Consider the following 23,554-nt stretch of genomic DNA (forward strand, 5'->3'; position numbering starts at 1 on the left):
CTGATTCTTGGAGGACATCTGAGGGACTTTGAAAGAACTTTTCGCTGCCCCCGCTTCGCGGTAGCAGCTCAGGGGTTACAGCTTTCCCGGTTGCCTGGAGTGTTTCCTGAGGGACTGCGAGGACCAGCAGGCCTTACTATTCGCAGCTGTAGCCTCTTCCCTCAGTGTCCACGCCCCCTGCCTGACAGGTGGGCGCCTGGCAAAGCCCGGGCAAAGGGCGGGCCATCTGAGGCCGTCCGAGGACGTCTGAGGCTGGGCTGCCCCCCCCCTTAATCCTGGGTTTGTACTGAGCACTTATTATTATATCTCAGGCTTTTAATTTATTCATATTGCTAAGTTCTTTCTTGTGTTAAAGCTCTTGGAATCCTGTTATTATGGCACTACGATCTGGGAAAGATAGAAAAATACATCTTGCAACTACGAGCGGGGTGGTAACTGGAATCCTGGACCAATTCTTTAATCGGGCAACAGTAATCTTAGAAAAAGAAATAGCCCTCGCTGAGAAGCGCCTGTCCCTAGATGTTATAAGGGGGAAGCGCTCGTCTCCAGGTCAAATGGGGTCAGCAGTTTCCCCCGATCCACCAAGATTAATAGACCCCTTAGTTAATCGGGGTTCTTGTCCTAACCCCACGTTGGTGGTACCTGATAACGAAGTGGTTTGTTCTACTCTAAACTCATCTACAATTAGCACGGTTTCTAGTGGTTCAAATTGCAGAGCTTATAATTCTCCCCTGCCACATAGACCCCCTTTAAAAGTTCAAAATATGGGTCCATCGACTAATACTAAATCCAGTAAAATGAAAAGAGGGGGTGGTTCCCAGACGGGCGGCTCAGCCAAAATTCCCAAGAAAAATAGCAAAATCCCGACTTCACATGTTGCCATCCATCCCCCCAGCCCAAATATGCCCCCCCCTGACTTTATCCAACAATCTCCCATATGTAGTACAGATGATGGGTTTTTGGGTAAAATGGAAATTTTTGTTAAATCCCTGATGTTACCCTTATTGGAGAGAACGAGGATGATTAATTCTAAATTAGATCAGTTGGAGAAGCTAGTTATAGCAAATTCTAGTACGTTGGATAAATTAGCAAAAGGTATGGAAAACCCAAAGAACCTAGCCATTGTTCCCCAATCCTTAGGGACTGGTGATGGAACAAGGGTGGCTCATCCAGTTACTATTGACAAACTTAATATCCAGCCAGGACGACCATGCACGGAGAAGCTCCCTGTATGTAAGAACCCCTTAGGTATCACCAGGGCCAGGGACTCGGTGGCAGGCTCGGTGCCTAGAACACAGACCGCACTGTGTGTACCAGCTGCAGGCAGCCAGTTAAATGGGCACTGCTCACTTGGGAAGGAGGTTATCAAACAGCGACTCCCTCGTGTTAACCTTCCCCCAGAGTCTGCACCCTATACGATCATATTGGTGGGAGTTCCAGCAATTGGGGAGGAGAAATTGGAATCATATAGGGAGCTGAAAAACAAAGTCATTTTTAGCTTAATAAGAATCAAACTCTCCCTCCCTCTTCCAATACTGAGATACTAGGTGTCAGAAGGGTGAGCTGGGTGGGACATTGCCCAAAAGATTTAGAGGGAGACTGCGTTGTTGTAAACTTCAGGGATTTTTGGGTGGTTGATTTCATTTGTAGAGAACCAAGGTTTGGGAGCGTGGGAGATGTTCAATCACTAGGCCTCAATTATTTTTATCCACACAAAAATTGTGGTCCTCTCTATCCCCCACCTAATCCCAGAAGGAGAAGATCTTATGGTGGAAACTACTTAGATCAGGTGATGCATTACCCTCCTTTGTTAAATCGGTTTGCGCCTCTCACAGGTCTTGAGGGAGTTGATTGACTCTCGAATATGTCTGGTGGTAATATCTTGTCCAAGCGATCTGGAAGGGATTCTCTGGGGGTATGCATACCGGATGTTGAAGTGGTTGTTGGTATTGATTCAGCACTTTGTAGATCTAGAGGGGTGACCAGGGTGTGCCAGGAGGTCGGCCATGGAGTGGGATGGTTCCCCCGGGTTCCCCAGTCAAAGAGCCCCCAGTCAGAGAACTCCTGATAGAGGGTGGGTGGTCATTAGGATCTAATCTGGGGGTGCTAGAAAAAAGACAATCAACCACCCAGGACACTTTGCTCAAAATAGTTTCGTGGAATATTGCAGGGCTAAAAAGTAAAATAGTCATAAGAGAGTGGGCAGACTTTGTGGATGACCACGACATCCTAATATTTCAAGAAAGTTGGGCCCCGACCCCATTTACTGTTTGGGGTACCTCAATTTCCATAAACCACCTATCAGGGGTAGAATGGGCAGAGCGTCTGGTGGCTTAACCATTTGGGTGAGGCAGTCTCTTAGCTATAGGCCCTCAGAAGTGATAGTGTACAACCCAGATATTTTTGGGATTAAGCTCACTAGCCCAAATCATCAGGAGATTTTTATTGTTAATGTTTATGCACGTGGCCTCCATGGAGGGCGGAGTCCAAAGATTATTAACGAATTAGATCTCTTTCTTAATTTTATTGGGAGGGCAAGTTTGTAGTCGTGGCAGGAGACTTCAACTGCACTTTTGAACCCCTTTTACGTGAGGGAGAGGACATCTATGCAGAAGAAGATGCACTATGGAAAGCCCCACACCTTGATTTAAAACCAATTCAGAAGGGGACTGAGGCAGCACTTCACTGGTTGGGATTGTGCCTCGAGTGGGGGCTGAGAGCGGTTAATGGTCGATCGCATTCTAATAAAATAGGCCGGGCAACTTTCGACAATGGTATTAGAATGATTCGAATTGATTATATTCTAATAAAAGTTGAGTATTGGTCGCTACTTAATTTCCGCCCGTCCCGATAGTGACCACAATCCGTTGGTACTTAGTTTAAATCTTGAGGATAGCCTGGGGAGCATTAGAGCCTCCGAGCTTGTTACAGCAGAGGCTATCCTAAACAATGATAGACGTAGGGTTCGGTGGGGTAGGGTAGTAGAAGACCCCGCTACTCTAGATAGGATCTCCCATGAAGTTTCATGTACCTTGCGTGCCATTCAGGCACTGGTCGATCCCTTGGACCAATTGGCGCATGTAAGTGCACTCCATGAGCAGCTTTTTGGTACCCTGAAAGCCCTTTTCTCTAAAAGCTTCAAACCCAGGAAAGTTTCGGTAATAAAACAAGGGAACAAATGGTATAACAAATCATGCCGACAGGCTCATAGTTTCCTGGTTAAAGCCTTAAAATCTCGAGTGATTGTAGATATTAGGACGGCAAGGTTAGAGTACAAAAAGGCCCAAAGGGAGGCTAGGAGAGAATGGGACAATCGACACTGGCAGGACATATATGAGGCAAGTAGGTCTACAAACCATATTAAGTTCTGGCAGGTTGTTAAATGGGGTAGAACCCGGATTTGCAAGTCCCGGTGAACCATGTTTCTGCAGAGGATTGGGTTGAACATTTCGAGTCTCAGTTTAGGGGCCTTGAATTAGAAACTGCGTATGCTTCAGTTATTTCCCCCCCAATGTTACTGATGTTGTGTTCTCCCCTAGTGTTTGAGAACAAAGATGCAGAGATTGCCCTGGGTTTGGTACAAGCCGGTAAAGCTCCAGGTATGGACTGCATCCCGGCCGACTTATTCAAGTATGATTTGTTGAACTGGGTGCCTTACATTACCTTACTAGCCAATGCCATCGCGATTGGGGCTCCGATCCCGGACTCTTGGCGGGGGGCCGAAATATTACCTATATTTAAAAAGGGGGACTGTTCGGCCCAGGGGAACTATCGCCCCATTAGCTTAATAGACGCAATACAGAAAATAGTAGCTAGGATGGTGTTAGCCAAAATCCAGGTTTGGATGGATTTTGAGAACATTCTATCCCCCTTGCAGGCTGGTTTTAGATCCTGTGTCAGTACAATTGACCAGGTGTTCAGAGTCATGCTTATTTATTGGAAGGTGGTGTCCTTGGGTGGAGGAATTTTTTATGCAGCGTTTGTAGATCTAAAGTCTGCTTTCGATCTCGTCCCAAGAGACAAGTTATGGGTTGCTCTAGGAAATATGGGAATACCGCGCGAACTTTTGGATTTAGTAATAAGATTACATGAGGCAAACTTTGCGCAGGTTAGATGGGGTAGGCAGGGGGAGGTTACTGAGAGATTCCCTGTTACCTGTGGGGTCCATCAGGGGTGTGTTCTTGCACCGACTCTGTTTTTGTTATTTATCAACAGAGTTGTGCAGTATTTTGCAGATACACCAACAGACGGCCTTGCCCTAGGTGGCACAAAGTTTCCACTCCTTATCTTCGCGGATGACACCCTTATTTTATCTAAAACACAGAAGGGACTTCAAATAGCATTAAACAAGTTCGAGGAATTCTGCAAACACACTGACCTTCAGGTCAATGTGAGCAAGACCAAATTCATGGTACTAACTAAAAACAGGCCGTTGATGGGTCATGTTAGTATGAATGGCATCGAGCTAGAGCAGGTGGAAGTCATGACCTATTTGGGGGTCGTTTGAGAAAACAGGCTTAGATGGAAATCGCAGCTTGATGTACTTTCCTTGAAATTAGCCCAACTGACTGGGTGCCTAATCAAGGAACAAAGAACATCACTAACAAAATGGATAGCTCCCACGTTAAAAATATATAAGGCTAAAATAAGTTCAGCAATCCTGTACGGTGCGTACTTATGGGGCTTTTCAAACCTATCCTCATTGGTTAGAGTTCAAAATAAATTCCTTTGCAACCTGGTTGGCCTTCCCCAATCTAGCCCGATGAAACCCCTGTTGCTTGATTTGGGTTGTCATTCCATTGAAGATGTTGCACGGTTTAGGACGGTATCACTGTGGAGGAGGATATGGTCAACCCCGGAACTGGCACCCTTTGCCAATGAAATTTTAGATCTTAGATCAATTGTGGGATCAGGTAATCTCCCCCAGTTCAGAAATGTAAAATCTATATTGGGAAACATGGGCCTTAGTCAGCTGTGGTTGGCACCTGGAGATAACGCTTTTCCTTCTAAAAAGGATTTAAAAGCACTTTATTGGGCAACTGTTAGACACCAACTCATTGTCCAGTCAGATTCCACTTCTCTGACTGGTAGGTTTTTGGACCACAAGCTCGACCCCTTACTGGAGGATTATTGGGATGTCATCACTAAGAGGTAGCAATAGAAAGCTATATCACCAGTTTAGGGTTGGGACGCTACCATTGAGATCTTTTACAAATAAATGGCGTGGTCAGTCTTCAGAGTATTGCCCTTGGTGTAGGTACCAAAAGGAGTCAATAGGCCATGTCTTCTTTGCCTGCCCAGTTTACCTAGCCCCCCCGGAGAAAATGGTTAAAACCAATTTGTAGCATTCTGAGAACACGGGTAGGTCTGGAGGCTTTATGGCTTCTGAGGACTAATACATCAGATCCTGTGGCCATAGCGGTAGCAACATTTTTGGGGTGGGCGTGGATAATTAGAGCCAGGCTCCCACACAATAGTTGACAAATTGATTGTTTTTATTCGTAATATATATTTAGTACGTCTTTCATTGTAAATGTAATCATGTTTTATGTATTTTATCCATTTAGCTTTTACGATCTGTTTAACACATTACCTAATGGATAATTGTGTGTTAAATTCAATATATGTATACAAGGTTTTACTAACCAAGCTTTAATGCTTTTATTATCATTACTATTATGTAGGGTATATGTTGTATATAGTTAAGAGTAGAGTGTTTTATTAATGTCTTTTATGATGGAATATCTCGAAATAAAGAAGTATGAACTGAACTGATTCCTTGTATTTTAATGAGCTCATTTTTTATCAAAATAGAGTTTATGTTTACAGCCTTCCTCTGGGCAAAGAAGGTCCCCTGTATTGCACTCAGCACTTTATATGAAGAACTGGAAAATGGAGGATTAGCTCTCCTGAATTTGAGGGATTAATATTTTGCACAGTATATGTCCAGATTTAAGCTGGAACTACAATCAAGTCTTTTATTAACTAGTTTATGAATTTAATTTGCTAGGAAAATCAGATCCATTGCCCATTAACAATTGTTAAATCACCTAAATTAGTACGGTATAAGTGTGTACAATGGTTTTTCCATAAACTGCAGGCTTTTATAGAAGATATTATATCCCAGCAATCAACTCCTCAACCCCGTTATCTGGCCCTATCTTACTATCTGGGATCAGAGAATCTTCAGTAGTAACAAAAAAATGGGCCAATGCTGGATTCCAGAAAATTTCAGATTTTTTAAGGAATGATAGATGGCCGAATATAGCTGAAATGTCTCATTTAATCGTAAACGACTTCCTTCTTCTTGGGTCATATAATATTTTTAGCAAGTTCCTGAGTAAACTTGATTTGGTCCAGATCAGTGAACGGAAATGCTTAGTATATGAATTATTAGAACATACAGCATTTAAGAAACCTGGGGAATGGAGAAAGCGTTTAGCCTCCATCAAGGGTATCGATCTGGAGGGGAAGGTAATTACAAAATGGGATAAACATGAGGAGATGGAAATTATAGTGAGTATGTGGTCAGCAGTTAACAATCTCAATTTCAGCACTTTAAGGGGAGCTAATTGGAGAAGGAAGTCATTTTTCAGTAAATGGCTACTTTATAGAACTCCACTTTTTCTATCTAAGATTTATACCAACCAATCAGCGCAGTGTTTCCATTGCCAACATTGCCTTAACCATCCTTCAGCCAATTGGGCACACATTATACTACAATGCCCCTTAATTCAGAGGTTCTGGATTGATATTTTTTATTATCTGGAAAGTGAATGCGGTATTTCAATAGGATTGAATACTTGGCTAATTATACTTGGCATTGACCCAGACCTTCTTCTTTCAGACAAGCTTGTCAAACTATTATATATTGCAATGGCTGTAGCTAGATCACTTCTACTTCAGAGATGGCGTTCAGATCTTATACCATCTAAGCAAGTTAAAAAGAGTGAACGAGTCTAAACATTGCGAATTGGGGGACTTAAGAAGTTTGAGAGGGTCTGGGCAGCTTATTTTGATTAAGATTTCAAAATTTAGTTTATCTTTTAGAAGGTAGTCCCACTTTGTCTGACATCTATGCCTGGCAATACCAGGATCTCAATGTATTACGCAACATTTGATATTCTCTTGTAAATCAGTCACATCATTGAATATAGGATGATTTTGTATTTTCCACCTACTAACACATTTTTAGGTATATGCTTAGGTACCCATGGTTTAATCAATTGTCAATTGCTTAGTTTATATTTATGACAGGCAGCGGATACTGTTTTCTTTGTCTTTTGTACACTGACTTAAATGTTTATATTGTTTATCTCTATGCATTTCAGGATTTACTCCCTCTCGGTAAATCGGTGCAATTTAAGAACTCTGTATTACTATTGACATATTTAATTAATTTTATGGATGTATTTATGGTTAAAAAAAATTGTTATATGGATTTCATTAAAACATATTTTTTTTAAAAAAGACAATGTTTTAGATGAATTATTTTCAGGTGAATTTACGACAATGAAATTGGGACACAAACTTTGGCAGCTGATTAAAAGGCCATATTTCCATATTGCGCCTAAGTTGTATATTATATAACATGTTATAAAACAAAGCCTCTTGCTTGCAGGTGGTTGATCATAACTGGCTTTTTCTCTTCATAGTTGTTAACAACCACATGAATGTTAAACAATCTGTGTAAAATCTAATTGGCCATAAATGATAACAAATATATATAAATGTTGTCTCAGTAAATGCTACCCAATTTAAATAAATAAAGACATTATAATTATGGTGGAACATATGTTTCTCACATTGAAGCAACAGACAAAGAAATTATTATCAACACTAAATGGAAACTAAAATCAAGTAGAAATGTGCACAATTGCATTAGTGAGAGGAATAAAAAACAATGAGATTTGGACATGTATATTTAACTAGCAGCAAATATAGGTGCTTCAGAAGTATTATTTATTTATGTTATTTGAAGACTAGGTGATCATTAAATTGGAGACAATGAAAGAGGAAGGATGTAATAGAGAATTAATGTGCTTACTGGGTGGGTGCTTTCTCCTCCCTTGTTCTAGTTATGAATGTTACTCAAAGTACGGCCTGGGGGCTGCATGTGGTCCGCCCAGTGGTGTTACATGGGCCTCCACAGCCCCGGTGCAGGGGTCCCTCCAACCTCCAGGGGGCCCACTCAGCACAGTACTCTGGCCGGATAGCCCTTGATTATGTCCGAAGGGAGGCCCTCCACATACCTTGCAGGGGTATTCATTATGCCACTTGGTCTGCCTGACCTTTACATGGACCCCCGGTGAACAGCAGTACTGGGCTGCTGTTTACAGTGTACTAACAGTCATAAAGATGTTCAATAAATAGCAAGCATTTATTTACATGCAAACTGAAGTAAAAGAAAAGAAGCACAGAAGGTGTCCTGCACAACTTAGAGAACATTTTCATTTTTAAAGACATCTTTCAACAAACGTGTAAATAGATGACAAGTCCCTTCAAAACTCAGAAAAGTGTATTTCATTAACATGCAGAAGCGTTTCACCACAGTACATCAGATTATATCAGTGCATTGAGAAGTTTTGTTTAAAAAAAATAAAAGTTTTCAAACATGAATTTAGAAACATTTATGCTTCCCCCACCCTGCCAAAAACGGGAATAGTGAAGTAAGAGGCAAGTCAGTTTTGAACACCCTCTGGCTGGCCTGAGTTGCTGTTATACATGGACAACAATATAGTCTATAGAGAAGATTTTGAACAGTGCATGTCTTGAAGTCATGTATTTTGAGGCCGTCTTATATGCAATAATGAACAAAAAGGAGGCAACGTGAAATAAAACAATTGCTTAGGATCACTCAATTCAATTCAAAGAAAACTTTATTCGGATTGCAAAAAATCCATGAAAGTCACATATTACATAAAAAGACATCTTTAAAAATAGTTTACACAATTTCCATAAAATAGTTAAAAGAAAACAGCAATGTTGATGTAAACAATCAAAATCAGATTATTAAAGTGCGTTCCAATGTGCATTACAAGTAGCTAAAGTGCTATTGCATAGGAGGCATTTTTTGGGCGCGTGAGCATTTCAGGGAGGTTCCATAGATTTCCGTGCATAAAATATGACTTTCAAGAATGAGCTTGCGCGAAAAATTAGTTCATCATTATCTAAATTTAAAAGCATAAGATATGATTGAGTTAGGGAAACTGGCCTTTGTTTTTTAAAATATGGAGCTAAAAACCACTTGATATATTTCATAAAAAATTTACAGTGAAAGAAGAAATGTAGTTCATTTTGTCTGCTGTGTCCATCACAAGGGCAGGGGCTTAGCTCGTGTCCAAAGTTCAACGTGCTGTGGCCCATGGGAAAGCAAAGTGAGTATTTTATAGATCCAGCTCTTAAGCGGAATAGTAGCGACCTTTCCCAGTTGGTCATAGGGAGTCTGAGGTATAGAGGTATTTGTTGTGGAGATAGGTCATTGTTTATATTAATCACATATGATTTGACAGTTTGTTTTTGTAGTTCTATCTCCAACCTCTTTTCCCTGAAGAGGGCGTAAAGTTCGATTTGTATGTCCTTCTTATCCGAGCTCTTGATCTGGGCAGGATCGTTAAAAAGATGGATTTTACCAATACTGTCTAGGCTTTCCTTTGTTGCCCGGAGCCACGGAATGCTCATACCCTTGTCACAGTTTAGGCATTCGGACACAATATCCTGTGTTAAGGTAGCACGTTCATTAGCCCAGATGGACAACCAAAATATTGCAGGTCGCGTGGCAATGAAGTCGGTTATGTAGGGCAAGTTGAGCTCGGCATGGCAGATGTACCCGGAAGAGGAAATTGGAGCTCCTAAAAGTTTTCTACACAACCGGTTTTCTTCTGTCTGCAGGCTAGATGGGCTCACTATCCCCCAAATTTCTGCGCCATAGGTTGCAACCGGAACACATTGCAATTTGTAGATTTTCACAATTGCCTTGGTTGTTTCTGACCTTTTTGGCCGTGGCAAGGCAAGGATAGAATTTATGGCCTTTGAGAACTTGCCTGTGGCGTGGGCGAGATGCCCACTCCACAGGCCGTTCGCAGCAAAGACCATACCTAAATATGGGAATGATTTGGTGGAGTTTAACTTCTCTAGTCCAATTGAGATGGAGTTCAATTGTTTAGCCCCTGGCCCGCATGTCATAATAAATGATTTTTTAAAATTCACCTTCAGGTCCAGATTCCCCATAAAATGTGCAAAGCTCTTGACCAGGGCACGGAGAGCATTCGGTGTTAGGCCCATGATCACCGCATCATCTGCATAAAGGAGTGCGGGTAGCAGGTTCCCTTGGATTTTCGGGACATCCGTTGTCGTCTCTTTCAGGGAGTCACTCAGACCATTTATGTAGATGATGAACAGCAGGGGTGCTAAAACGCACCCCTGTCGGACGCCTCTTTCTACCTTAATTGCCCCCGAGGTTTCGCCCTCCATTCCGATTCGTACCTGGGCTTTGGTATCCGCATGTAGATAGGCTAGGAAGTGTACCAAGGGTTCATCAAGGCCATAGGAGAGAAGTGTCGCCCACAATTTCGACCTATTCACTAGGTCGAATGCGGACGACAAGTCCATAAAGGCTAGGTAGATAGGAGAAGCCTTGGCTATGGTATATTTGCCTATTATGAGATTGAGATTCAGGCATTGTTCTGTTGTCCCGACCTTACTTCTAAAGCCCATCTGGCATCTGTCCAGCACCCCTGTTTCTTCGGCCCAAACATTCACTCTGTTGTACAACACCCGGCCCAAGATTTTCAGGGTGTTGTCTAAGAGTGAGATGGGCCTATAATTTGCAGGGTCAGATCTTTCACCTTTTTTGTAAATAGGCACTATTGTGCTTGTGGACCAGGTGGCAGGGATGGTGCCCAACGGTACACTGTTGAAAACATTGACCAGAATGGGCCCCCAAAATTCTGGTTTGTGTTTGATTAAGTCAATTGGGAAGCCATCCGGCCCTGGAGCCTTGTTCCCTAGGCTTTGGTTGATGGCCAAAACGACCTCCCCCTGGGTTATATCAAGTGAGCTCAGTTTGTCGAAATTTTGGTCTTCTACGGGAGCAGCGGGATTAGCATATATTTTGGAGAAATGTTGCTCCCAGTTCTGACTTGAAATGGTGCAGCTGATTGGTGACAGCTGTTTCCCCATGTCCCGCATCTTCCTTACAGCGGGCCAAAAAGTTGCACTATTTCCCACAGTAGCAGAGACTGATAGTTCTTTCCAATGATCCTCTACCATGGCAGCCTTCCTTATCCCTATAGCTGTTTTATAGGCATGCCTGGCGGTCCGTACATCTACTTGGTTCCTCGGTTTGGAGTTTAGTGCCTTGAGAAGGGCCTTATTTGCCGCTGAGCAACAACTATCGAACCATCTAGGTTCGTCGTTATTTTTCCTGTGGGAGACTGTCAGAAGAGTCTTAATAACATGGCACAGATTTGCAAAGTCTTTGATTATCCTATGGTGGTTCCCATCGGTGAGTAGGCAGGAGGCAACTGTTGATTGGTGATTGTTTATAATTATGTCCATAATGTGTTCACAGTTCACCCCTTTCCACTTTAACCTGAGGTTGTCTGTTGATGTCGTAATGTCTCTTGCTCCCAAAGTGCGGGGGTTGCTTGGATCGGGCCCATTCTTAGGCTGAGTTCTAGTGCATTATGGTCTCCAAAGGCTGTTTCTACTACTCCTGCTTGGATGACTTTATCTAGTAGTTCCACGGACGTGAAGATGTAATCTACTGTGCTGGAGAAATCTCTCCCTCTGAAAGTTGGAATATAGGCAGTATCGCTATGTATAAATGTATCCATTATATTCGATAGGGTGTGGGTATTTATGAAGTTTTTCAATTCATTCCCGCGTTTGGTGGCCCTATCTAGTTGGTTTGTACCTGCTTTGGTTTTCGATAATTTAGCATTAAAGTCTCCAGCTAGGATAATCCCATTGTTTGCACAGTTGTTGGCTGATTCAGTTATTCTTGTAATGTTCTCGAATAGCTCTATATAGTTCTTATTGGGGGTCGAGTGAAAGTCATTATTATAAAAGTTGATCAGATGTAACGATGATCTACAAGTAAACTCGATGATTTGAATATTTGGGCTCTTAGTTGGTATTGGTTTAATAGCCCCCCCTAGAGTTATTCTGAACCCAATCAGCAAGCCTCCCATGGGGCGACCAAAAACTGGCTTTTGAGCGCAGATGCTGTAACATTCAAAACCCTCTATTGCTATTTCAGAGGTGGCCCATGTCTCTTGCAACATTATAATGTCTTTGTTGGATATAAATTTTAACCATTCCTGGTCTGATACCCGTTGTTGGAGTCCGGCTACATTCCAGCTGACAATCGTTAGCACACTATTAGGGTTTTTATGAGTATATGGGTCTGGAGGGTTGGTTGTTTTGCGTCCTATAGTATTATCCATTAATTTGTATTTCTTTGCTAGTGGCAGCTTCGGGTAGTTTTGGGCCAGTTGGGTACCTGATGTCTCATTATCGTCCATCTCTATGTTTTTAACGGGCTCATCGGGGCAGCCCTGTTTTGTTCCCTCCAGTTCAGTGTTCAGCAGCCCGGGTGATGGGGGGAGTCAATCAACCATCTCAAGGCTGCTGAATCTGTTGAAGACTGGTATACCCCAGTAAGCATCTCTACTTAGTGTGTTCCTATGGGGATGTCTATAGTTATTATCTAGCCCCCACTCACCCCAGTTGTTTCCCACATCTTCTTGCCCCACATGACACCAGTTTCTCTCGAAGGCATTATGGTGCTGATTGAATCTCCTAGATGGATAGAAAAAGGAGAGATGCTTTGTTTCTATGCCTTCGCTGTACCCCTCGCTTCTCCATGAACAAATGTGTTCTACCGCGCGTGGGTCGTCAAAGTTAACAATCACACAGTCACCATGTGTTTTCTGTGTTTCGCGGCCCACCCACGGTACTATTCTAACTGTTAGGATTTTGCTCCTGCAGTATGGGGGTAGGGGTCTGTTGTTATTCAACCAAAAACTGACTTTATTTAGTAGAGACCAGGTTGGCTCTTCAGTGTTATCCGGTATCTCAGGGACTCCCGTCATTACCACTACATATGGACTAGATCCGGGGGGCAAGTTAGCATGAAATTTTCCTTGATTACCTTTATTCCTGTCCTTATGATTGCTAGTGGTGTCCCCCTTTGGTTGTATTGGGTTAGGTTGTTTCCCCTGTGGGATTGTGTTTAGGGTGGGTGTGTTTGATTTATTCATAGCTCCCTTTGGAGGTGGGGTTGGCTTATGTGTGTTACTAAGGGCTGTGGCTGGTTTTTTCACGGCTTGCCCCGAAGAAGGTTGAGTATGTGGTTTTGCTGCCACTAAGACTGGAGTATCTTTAGGTAGTGGGCCTTTAACTAGGGCACTTAATTCGTTAAGTTGTTTTTCCATATTCCCTAGTCTCTTTTCGATGGTGGCAAGATGGGCAGATATAATTTCCCCAACCTTTGTTATAAGTTGATTTGTTGAGGAGCAGTCTTTGCATGACCCCTCCTTAGGGGACGGGTCTCCTTTGTGACTTGATCCTGCATTAGGTTTTTTACTAGCCTTTTTTTGGTTATTGGGTGGGTTTTTCCCCTGCTTTCTCTGGGGAAGAGGGCTTCCGTTGGATATAGATATATTTGAGCCTTGGGGCTGTTTCTGCTTCTGTATCGCTCCTTCCCTTAACCCTCGCAATGCTCTTGAGGTAGGGGTCGAGTCCACGAGTATATGTGTACTGACTAAATCTCGAGAAGGGGAAAAATTTTTAGCCATGGGATCAAGGTCTGTGGACAAAATTGGGTCAATAGCATGATCACATGTAGTCTCTGTTAGTGAGGTAGGAAGTACTTGAGATTCTACAATAGGTATTATATCTGAGTTCTCAGGAAAGCTCATTGCTGGGATAGAGTTTGTGACGAGGTCCAATTCTGTATTAAAGTTATCAGTAACGTCTAAATTAGGTGATTTCTCCAGACTCCGTAATGAGTCTGAGAGAAGTTGTGTTACTGATAAATCCACGGTGTTAGGCATGGTGTGGATCTCTGCGCTGGCACTAATTACGGAGACGCCATCAGCAAGGTTATTCCTATTGGGTGTATTTGCTGTGGCAAGGAGACCCAAGGAAGAGCGTTTAGCTTGGGCCAGTTCAAGGGAGACTCTTCGCTCCAATAAAGAAATGCCGTGACCAATTGCTTCATTGGCCTTGAAGATGAAATTATCAATTGGCCCGGTGACTTTCCCAGCTCCTGCAGCGGTCTTGCTGCGACTGCCCCTTGTGGACATTGCAAGGGAAGTGACGATTTAATCTCTGATAGGGGCAGTGTAAGTAGAGGACTTACTTAAGGAGTGTTCTGAATTGGTGGGTGTCAGCGGGGTGGCCCGTCCTGTCCTCTGAAGTCCTCGGACGGCCTCAGACGGCCCGCCCTTTGCCCGTGCTTCGCCCCGGGCGTCCCGCTCGCGTCCCGCGACGCTGAGGGCTGTTGGATTTGTAGTGCCCCTCCCGGCGCTTCTGCCGCGTCGGGGAACGCGCCGCCGCTGAGCCTGATGGGAAACGTAGTCCCAAGGCGGCGGCGCGACTGGTGGCGGGAATTTGGCGGTGTTGGCTGGTCAGCTTTGTGTACCTCTCCGTGCGCTCTCTGGGCACAGGCGCTAACAGGTAGGGCTCCGGTCGTTGTGCAATCGCTGTGTACGGACCAGCCGTGAGTTCAGCCTCATGCCCACTGGCCGTTGTTGCTCCTCTTAGGATCACTCAATTTGCTCAAGTGGGGAAGCTGGGATTGATGCCAGGTGTTCTGGTTTCACATTGTGGAATTGAGCCACTAAATGTACATGTGTTGCTTCTTCTACTCCCACCTTACATCACCCACCGGCACCGACCGGCTCCCTGTGGCTTCAATGCGGCCCTCAGTCACACAACAGACCAAAGTTTTGACCCCCGGGAAAATCTTTGTGAGTACCCATGATTTAGATCATCTTTATGCAGTGATCATGTGAGGCGGAAAGGGTGACACACTACATTTTCACTATAAGAGAGAGTCCAGAACCCCAGATTGTTAGAAAATACAGGTCAGTTCATTTTACACTTATTTCTGCAGACCCTGCCGTAATTTACTCGCTGGAGAGGAGGTTCTACCTTGGAATGCTGTGGTATACAAGAGACCCCAATTCCTGCTTCTTACCTCTCAGGCCTGGTTCCCCAGCAGGTCCTTTCTCTCCAGGGACTCCTGCTGCCCCAGGGGGTCCAACGGGCCCTTGCGCCCCAGGGCACCCCTGCAGGATGGCAAGGCGATCAGAGCCAGTGAGACCCACCAGCTGCACCCCTGTAATGAGAGGAAAGGTGGACAGAATGAGTTTAGAGAGACAAAGGGAAGAGTGAGGAGAAGGCAAAGGGGAAAGTGGGCAAGGGGAAGCAATGATAAAGGTGAGTGGGAAGAGTGAAGTAAAGGTGAGGTGGGTCAACTATAATGATTTAGAAAGGGGTGACATAAGAGAGTTACAGGAAGGAGAGGGATACAAAGAGGTACATAGGGAAGGAAGGGATGCAGTGGGCATTTAAAGAAAGAAGGGATGAGGTCGGAGAGTGGAAAAGGTCGCACAAGAGAAAAAGATACTGCTGGGGAGAGGTTCAGGAGACACAGGTGCAAGGAGAGAAAAGTAGATATTGGATTCAGTAAGAGATGGTACAAAGCAGAATAGGCACTTGGGACAGTCGAGGCTTAGAGAGATGGGGTGCATGAAGTGTGGGCTCAGAAAAATGTATAGAGGAGGAACATAGGTAGACGGCCTCTGAAGGAAAGAAACCTACATCAAAACCAAACAACTGTTTAGATCAGATCTGAAGACTCTGTCAAGCATGCTCAAAAGTCTCAGGAACCCAATGATTTGATGCTACCAAAGCCCGCTGAAATCAGTGCAGGCCTGATGTCAATCCTTGACCATCCTGATAAGATACCTCTAACCCAGTTGGCTATTGAGAGGGCAGGGTAGGACTACCTCTTACTGCCAGAGATGCACCATCAATCTATCTAAGCTAGGCTACTCTACACCAGAGGACATGCATTAGCACCCAAAGCATGTAGAAACCTGCTGCATACGGCTGGTATCCTAGAGGACTTTGATACGACTCATGCCTACAGTTTCCCACTCATGTCCCTCAGCTCTACCGCTTAACTCATGTGATGGATGACTCTAAATCAGACTTTCTATCTGGACCTCTGTCAACTCTTTCTCAGATTGACATGGTTTACTGAGAGACTGACCTAATTGCTGTATGCAGCTCAGGCCAAGGGTTGGAACCATTTCGTGATTATCATAGACTCAAGATGAGACCTGAGGAGTAGACTATAGCAGTCAGCTGATGTAACATTAGAGCCCCAATCTCCCCTTTTTCCATGTTTATGCTCCACCTCCAGTCAGTACAAAGTTAACTGAATCCCCAAAACCTTCCTGCGTGTAGCCAATGCAGCCAGTGGTCCAAGTCAACCTCAGAGGGAGAGTGCAGAGAAACAATGGAGGTGTGAAGAGGAAGACAGGACTCGGAGTGAAGCACATGATCAGAAATTAAACTAGCTGCTGCCAACTCCCCATCTTCCTTCTTGCGGTCTGTGCTCAATGAGGATATTTCAAGCATGATCCACCCTTACTTGAAACTTGTGCAATAACTAGAGCCAGTCAATAGAAGTGGTTTTCAGCACAGTACATATGACACAAACATACAAAACAACCGTGCCAGAATGCTGGGACTAAAAAGCATAGACTGGGAGTTACCCCACAGCAGCTTATATTGACGGATAAAAGTATCCATGGAAGCGTAAGTCGCTGTCTATTAACAACATTCTTTCCGACACTACCCCGGAAGCTTTCATACCTGCGGTGAGAGGACCTGGCTAGGCCTTGGATTTGAATGTGTCAGAATGCCGGGGCTAAAAAGCATTGACCACGAGACACAGTCACAGCAGCTTCTTTCCCCTTTCTTCCTTCACACTAGTAGGTGCTGCGACCCAAGACACGATAAGAGCACCAATCTTGCCACTCACGCACAACACCAAAACTCTTCCCACACATGCCCACAGCAAGCAGAACTTCCAATGAACCGCGCCTACGTGGTGTAAACCTCTGCCCCTCTGATAATGTACACTGGTACCTCGCCATGGGGAATGAAGCAGACCTGCCACCTCAAGTGGTGCCACAGTGGGGCACACAATATCGGGTCCTATCAAACATCACCCAGAGAGGAGCCGATGTCACACAATGTGTTGTAACTTGCCCTTTAATAGTGATGCACTTGATGGCGAGTTGGGTGTATCATAGGAACAAAGAGGGTGCGGTGGCAACTCTGGGTCAGTTGGGTTGTAGCTGGCTCAGTGGATGCTGAGCTCCTGAGGTGGATGCAACAAAGATAACGCAATCCTTGGTTCCTTATTTCTTTTAATCTCAAAGCTGTAAATTGTTTAAAATGTTCTTTAACTGTCTTTTTAACTATTTATTGAGTGTTTTTTAATAATATGCATTGTATTTTAACTGTCATGTGCTTTTAAGATATTATCATATCGAAATAAAGCTTTGTACTACTACTAACAAAGATAACGCTTTCATACATGTAGCATCTGTCTTGTTTTAAAACAAGAGGCGTTGGAAGCCCCTGTAGAGCGCGTGGCCAACTCCCATTGTGCGGAGGCTGAGCACAGCTGATGTCCATTAAGGTTTGCGACTTCCACGGTACATTAGAAGCAGCCGTTGGAGCCTGGGTTTTTTAATTGGGAGGGATAGAGTGGCTCAAGGACAGTGATCTGCACAAAGCCCCACCCATCTCTCAATGTCCACGCCCCCTCTGGAGCACTTTCATGGCTAGGGAAGTAACAAGCTCAAGGTCCCACCCACTCCCCAGGCCTGCATCCTCACAGTTTAATTCCCACACACTGTGCGTTTTTTGGAGGTTAGTAGGTCTGATAATGTGTTTATAAATGCAATTACAGAACAATACAGCAAGATCGCTGGCACAGACTCAAATGGACTGGTATGGAGAGACAACAACTGCCAAAGAGTATCAACATATTCTGATGAAGGCAGACACAAACTGACACAGACGGGCATTATAGAGGATTAGTGTAGACATTTGGCCTTAGCCAGGGCAATCTTCAGGCTGTATGGAAGTTTAAATTCTGCATGCTCTATGATTAGGCAGTACAGGTAGCGGACTCAGGCCGCAGCGAGCAGAGGGTGAGCCTGGGCAGGATTTATCTTACAGTGCTGCAGGTGAGACACCGGGAGAACAAGAGTGGTTTATTAATTGGCTACTGAAGTGTGGACACAAATGTTCAAGGTACAAGAGGGCAGTGTAAAAACCTAACTGTTTCACAAAATGCCAGTGAATGTGATAATGCACCAGTGGCGGCCCTCGTGGGGCAGCACCTGCAACACGTGCTGCACTTGTTTAATGCCTTACTGAGAGCTCTGGAATTAAGGCTGAAGGCAATGCGAGTTTCTCACAGTGCCTGTCAGTGGGCGAAAAAGGTAAAAAATAAAATAAAACACAAACATACCTTTTTTTTCATCCTCTTGATCGCAGTCAGCGCAAATCCTCCTCGAGCCTCAGCCAGCTCCCCTCACCAAATCCTGATGCTGCTTTCATGCTGCTGATGAGCAGCATGAGAGTAGCGCCAGGATTGACTGGAGCGGGCTGCCTCGACGCTCCAGCAGGTACAGGGGGCCCATGCCTGCTCTCCTCCCAGCTGTCTAAGACTGCTGGGTGAAGAGGTTTAAACTGCTGGCCCTCGCAAGACAGCCGGTAAAAGAGGAGAGGTTGGGGAGAGATTGTGGCCATACAACCAGAGCTGCTGGCTTTGGAGCTGGGGAACCAGGTTCGAGCCTTGGCTCAGCTTCCTGTGATTCTGGGCAAATCACTCAATCTCCCTGTACCTACCTAAACATTGATGTGTCCTTGTGTAACGTAACTTGTGCTCATGTAAAGTGCTCCAATACCTTCAGGTCAAGTTTGCGCTATATAAATCTGCAAAAAAAGAGACAGGCGCTGAGTAAACTGGTGGGAGCTCCACTCCCATGCCGCCAGTCAGCAGCAGCCCGCCCTCAAATTCTGCTCAGGCTGGAAGTAGTGAAAAATATAATGCCAATTCGTTTTATTTCTATTTTATTTTTCATTTTTACTGCACTGGCAGCAGGGGGTGACACTCCTCTGCCCTAATGGGGGGAGGTAGAAGGCACCGCTAACTATACCACACCAACTTCTAAGTGGGGGGCGATGTGCTTGAAAAGAGGGGGGACATGTCATTATTTTTCCTTTCTCTTTGTCTCCAGACACTCAAAACTGCAGCTTTAGGCATTGTTCTGGTAAATAAGAGACTTGTTTTCCAGGAAGTGTTAATGTTAACCCGTTAAAAGTGAGATGCTGACATTTTCATTTGATTCGCTACCTCTGCCTCCTCATCCATAAGGTTGTTAACCTGTATTTGTCTTCAAGAAAGAAGGCAAAATGCTACCATCTACATTTAATGTTGCTTTTCACAACTCTACGGTTTCTCATCATAACATAGGAAACAATTATCTATTTCTTTTTACCACCAGCATGTTGGATCGTGGGGCTTGCAGTTTTGCTTTTATTAACAATGGCTCGAAATCCTAGTACAGAAAGAGTTGTTGGCTAAAATTACTGAATTGGCTGGATATGTTATGCATGTCCTGGAGCCAGTAGTCAGCTATGTTTTAAAATTTTACAAAGTCATCTACTTCATTTCAAAACCTGCTTTTTTCATGCGTAAAACCTGAGGATTTACTCTTAAATGTAACATGGATTAAAACAAGCATTGGCAATGTGAATTGTTAGTGATTATGTGTTGTGGATAGTTCTAAACCCAGCATCCCAACAAAATAAAGGTATAACACAGACATCAGCAGTGCAGCCTTCCCTAACACAAATATGTTAAGGGCTGGTGGCGGTAGCAGAAGGAATATCACACAATTCTCTTGCGCATACATGATAGGTGCAACACTCCACTCTTCATGGAACTGGTACACCTTTGGCAGAAAACGTGCAAGCTTCCCAATTACAGAGGACAGGTACAGCTAGGGTGGCATATAACAGCAATGCAAGCGTCCATCTCTCACAGAAGGTAATCATGAAATCCTGCATTTCCCAAATACAGAAGGGCAGAGTTGTTCAAGCCTTGACCTCTCACAGAACTTGAACAGCTAAGGGATGAGTGACCGGTAGGTTACAGACAACGCTCTGGAATGGACGTTTAAACCACTCAGATGAATGGATAAATGGATGAGTTAGCGAATATGACAGTTCGGACAACATTCTCCCTTAAGTGACATTCCAAGTCTGCATCTGATAACATCCTGCTGATGTCATTTGGAGATCTGCAGTTTGAGCAGACTTCATGAAGTATTGAGAAGTAGCCGTCAGCCGATAGGTCATATTTTTTTTTAAGCAGCGTCACCCAGTGTTACTCATTTTGCTCTACGCAGGAAGACTGGTTCCAACCACTTAGAAATGGGTTTGAATGCACGTGCCCCAGGCGCTGTGCAATCCAAGGCTCGGCGCTGCACCTGTTCAAAATATCGAAGTCTGACAGTGATTTACACCAATCTTCCGGAGAGGGTAGTGGGGTCGCGTTGTCCCCTCTCTCTCCTGAGTAAGAGCCTTGATGGCTTCTATTTCAGCACTGTACGCCTGAATGAAACGAACCCTGGCAATTAAATACGTTCTCAGAGGGGATCTAGTTCACAGTGTGCACTGCACTGAGCAGCTCCAACCCACTCTCCTCAACTTCTGATACGAAACTTATGAACGCTGAAGTTCGAGCGAGAGACATACCAGCCAGGCACAGGAATCGTACATGGTGTTTTTATCTTAATATTGGCAATGCCGCTTTTGAAATAGAGCCAGCAAAATAGTTTAGCGGCTTGGCAACAGGCTACGTAGCTCTGTGCGTAAATTTGCATGCGGCAAAATCGAATCCTGAAAATGACATCATCCTGTAAAACAAAAAACCCAAATTAATAAAATAAGCATCGTACCGGTATTAATGTGGATGATAATACCAGACTAGTTATTTAAGGGCTTTGAGAAATTCCAGTGTTGGGTTGGTGGCACGAGGGCCCGCAGTCATAAAACGACGGCAGATAAGATCTTACCTGGACAGGTGCTGCTCTCCTCGGCTCTGACGCAGGTGCCTCGCAGCACCACCAAAAACACAGAGAGAAAAGGCACGACACACATCCTCACAGCGGTGTCCAGCTCGCAGTCTGTACCTTTCTGTACTTCTTGACACACTCTCCTTTCTTCTCCTCTGACGTCTTGGTTTAAACAACAACATCACGTGGAAACATTTCCTACGGCTAGAGAGCAGTTTCCCTCATTTGTGCGAGGCTAAGGAAATGTCGAAAACAACCGTTACACCACACAAGAGAGGCTTAGGATGTTGACACGTTTCCAGTATGTTGTAAATCTGGGAATGTGTCAAATGCCATGGGTGTTGTATGGGAACACCCACCGTAACGCCCATGGCATGCCTCCCCAAGTCAAATTCGAGGCAACCAGCAGCTTGCACTGCATTGCCTTACACTATATCTACAAGTCCATGAATAGACACACAGGGTGGCTTTCCGTGGCCTCTGGATATGGCTCAGCCCTGTGCGCCAGCGGAACGTAAAAATAAATGATGTTCCGGTGGTGCAAAGGGCTTGTGAAAAAGCCCCACAGCATTTTTAAATGCAAGCAGCAGCAGTGTTGGCACACAAGGCAACGCCCCTCAGCCTTTTTTGCCTCTGGAAGTGGGTACAGTGGAGAAGTGTGGCTCAATGGGTAGAGCGGCAGACCCTGATGCAGAGGTCTGGCCCGGGACCAGGGTTCAATTCCCGCCTCAGCGGGTCTTGTGCTCAATTTCCTCTGACCTGATAATTCTCGCCTTGGTGCCTATTCTAATCATGGGTCCAAATCTGGGCAAAAGCTTGCTTAATCTCCACAACGGCCCCAAAAGCGCTGAGATGCCTGGCTTCACCTTGGGGGTGCCCTGGAGTGGACATTTCACAGGGAAAACCAGGAAGGGTTCCACAGCGGTATGCGTTACAGCGCCAGGACACCCCAGTTGGGGTATTAGTGCGCTTTACAAGTACAAATTACATTACATTACAGAGGTCCCTCATGGAGGATGCAATACACCTGTGTCCACCCCGACCTGTGCCTTGTACAGACCAGCTATTCATATTTTCACATGGTCTGAAGTGCAGTGATGCTGGCCCAACATTGGCAGATCAGCTCCTTCAGCGAGACGCCAGTCCGCTCTGAGTTAGTCAGAGAGGACGAAAAAACTGTACACAAGCCCAGTCTGCTATGCATGCCTAATCACTTAACATGGACTTAGCTGCAGTGACGAAGGTCCAATATCAGTTATATGTCAAAATATCAACCACCACAATATCAAATTAGCATCATAGCACCAAAAAATATAATTTATCAAAATATTGTAACCATATACATGAACAAGACAGATGCAAATATCACTGACAGAAATATTACCGTACAAAAATATTTTAAAAACCGTAATATCAAACACAAAAATATAGTGAATACATATTGATATAACAGTACATAAATAGAAAAATAAAAAAAAAGGAAAACAATATCAACAAGAAAAATGTTAAAATAAATGAAACAAATAATAAGCATGTTCATTTGGTGAAATTAAGAATTACCTTTATCACCTTCGGTGCTCATGACGAGCTCAGCTCGTCATGACCGCAGCGGCGCTCCCACGCGGGGATAATTCCCCTGCTGCGCTGAGCGTTCTAAAGAAACGGGCGTGGTCATGACGAGCTTAGCTCGTCATGAGCACAGCGCCACAGTGCAGTGTGACGAGCTGAGCTTGTCACAGGCACCGCAGCACCGCGCGCTGGCCCCCTCCCCCCCCCCCCACACTGCCGGGGAATTAGCCCCGCGGCGAAGGGGTTAAAGGCCCAAAAATTATCCAAACACAAATAAAGCATTTGAAAATATTTCACTAATCACACAAACACCAAATAAAGTATAATAATTTATTTATAAAATAATATGTACTAACAAAACAACTAAGATATAAATACAACAAATTTAACCCATTCAGCAAAAAAAATATAGGATCAAATAAATTAACATACATACAGAAATTATCAACTAATAAAATATGGTATAAAATGTGACACATTTTAAAACTAATCTTGATTCACACATGTATACATATAATACGTCAATGTATGTATGTGTGTGTTTATATATATATTCACTGAAAAAAAACATAGGTTTCAGGGGTGTTATAGTTAGCCGCACATTTTAATTGTACAAAACCATTGAAATTCCTCCGTTATAGTTATTCGACTAACTGTAACTCTCGCGCTCGCAATCCACTGGTGATGATGTCACATATTACATAATTCATGACATGGTCAGTGACATCACTAATGACATCACTGATGACATCTCAAATGACATCACTGATGACATCACTGATGACATCATCCAGTGAATC

At 44.1% G+C, this 23,554-nt stretch overlaps 1 protein-coding gene across 2 annotated transcripts in view; it reads right to left on the reverse strand.

Moving 5' to 3' along the window:
• The window catches only part of LOC147732744 (ficolin-2-like), a 589,146-nt gene extending 567,823 nt beyond the window's left edge, over positions 1-21,323 (reverse strand). The window contains exons 1-2 of one of the 2 annotated variants that reach the window (XM_086957310.1): positions 21,186-21,312; positions 15,209-15,349 (exon numbers count right to left, since the gene is read on the reverse strand). In XM_086957310.1, the coding sequence (XP_086813436.1) occupies positions 15,209-15,349; positions 21,186-21,270 (226 nt within the window). In that variant the 5' untranslated portion in view covers positions 21,271-21,312. Of the gene's footprint in view, positions 1-15,208; positions 15,350-21,185 lie in introns of both variants that reach the window. The other variant, XM_086957309.1, reaches the window with a different exon arrangement.
• Positions 21,324-23,554: the final 2,231 nt, after the last annotated feature.

This window comes from Lissotriton vulgaris, chromosome 2_1 (assembly GCF_964263255.1).
Source record: "Lissotriton vulgaris chromosome 2_1, aLisVul1.2, whole genome shotgun sequence".
Classification (NCBI taxonomy): Eukaryota; Metazoa; Chordata; class Amphibia; order Caudata; family Salamandridae; genus Lissotriton; species Lissotriton vulgaris.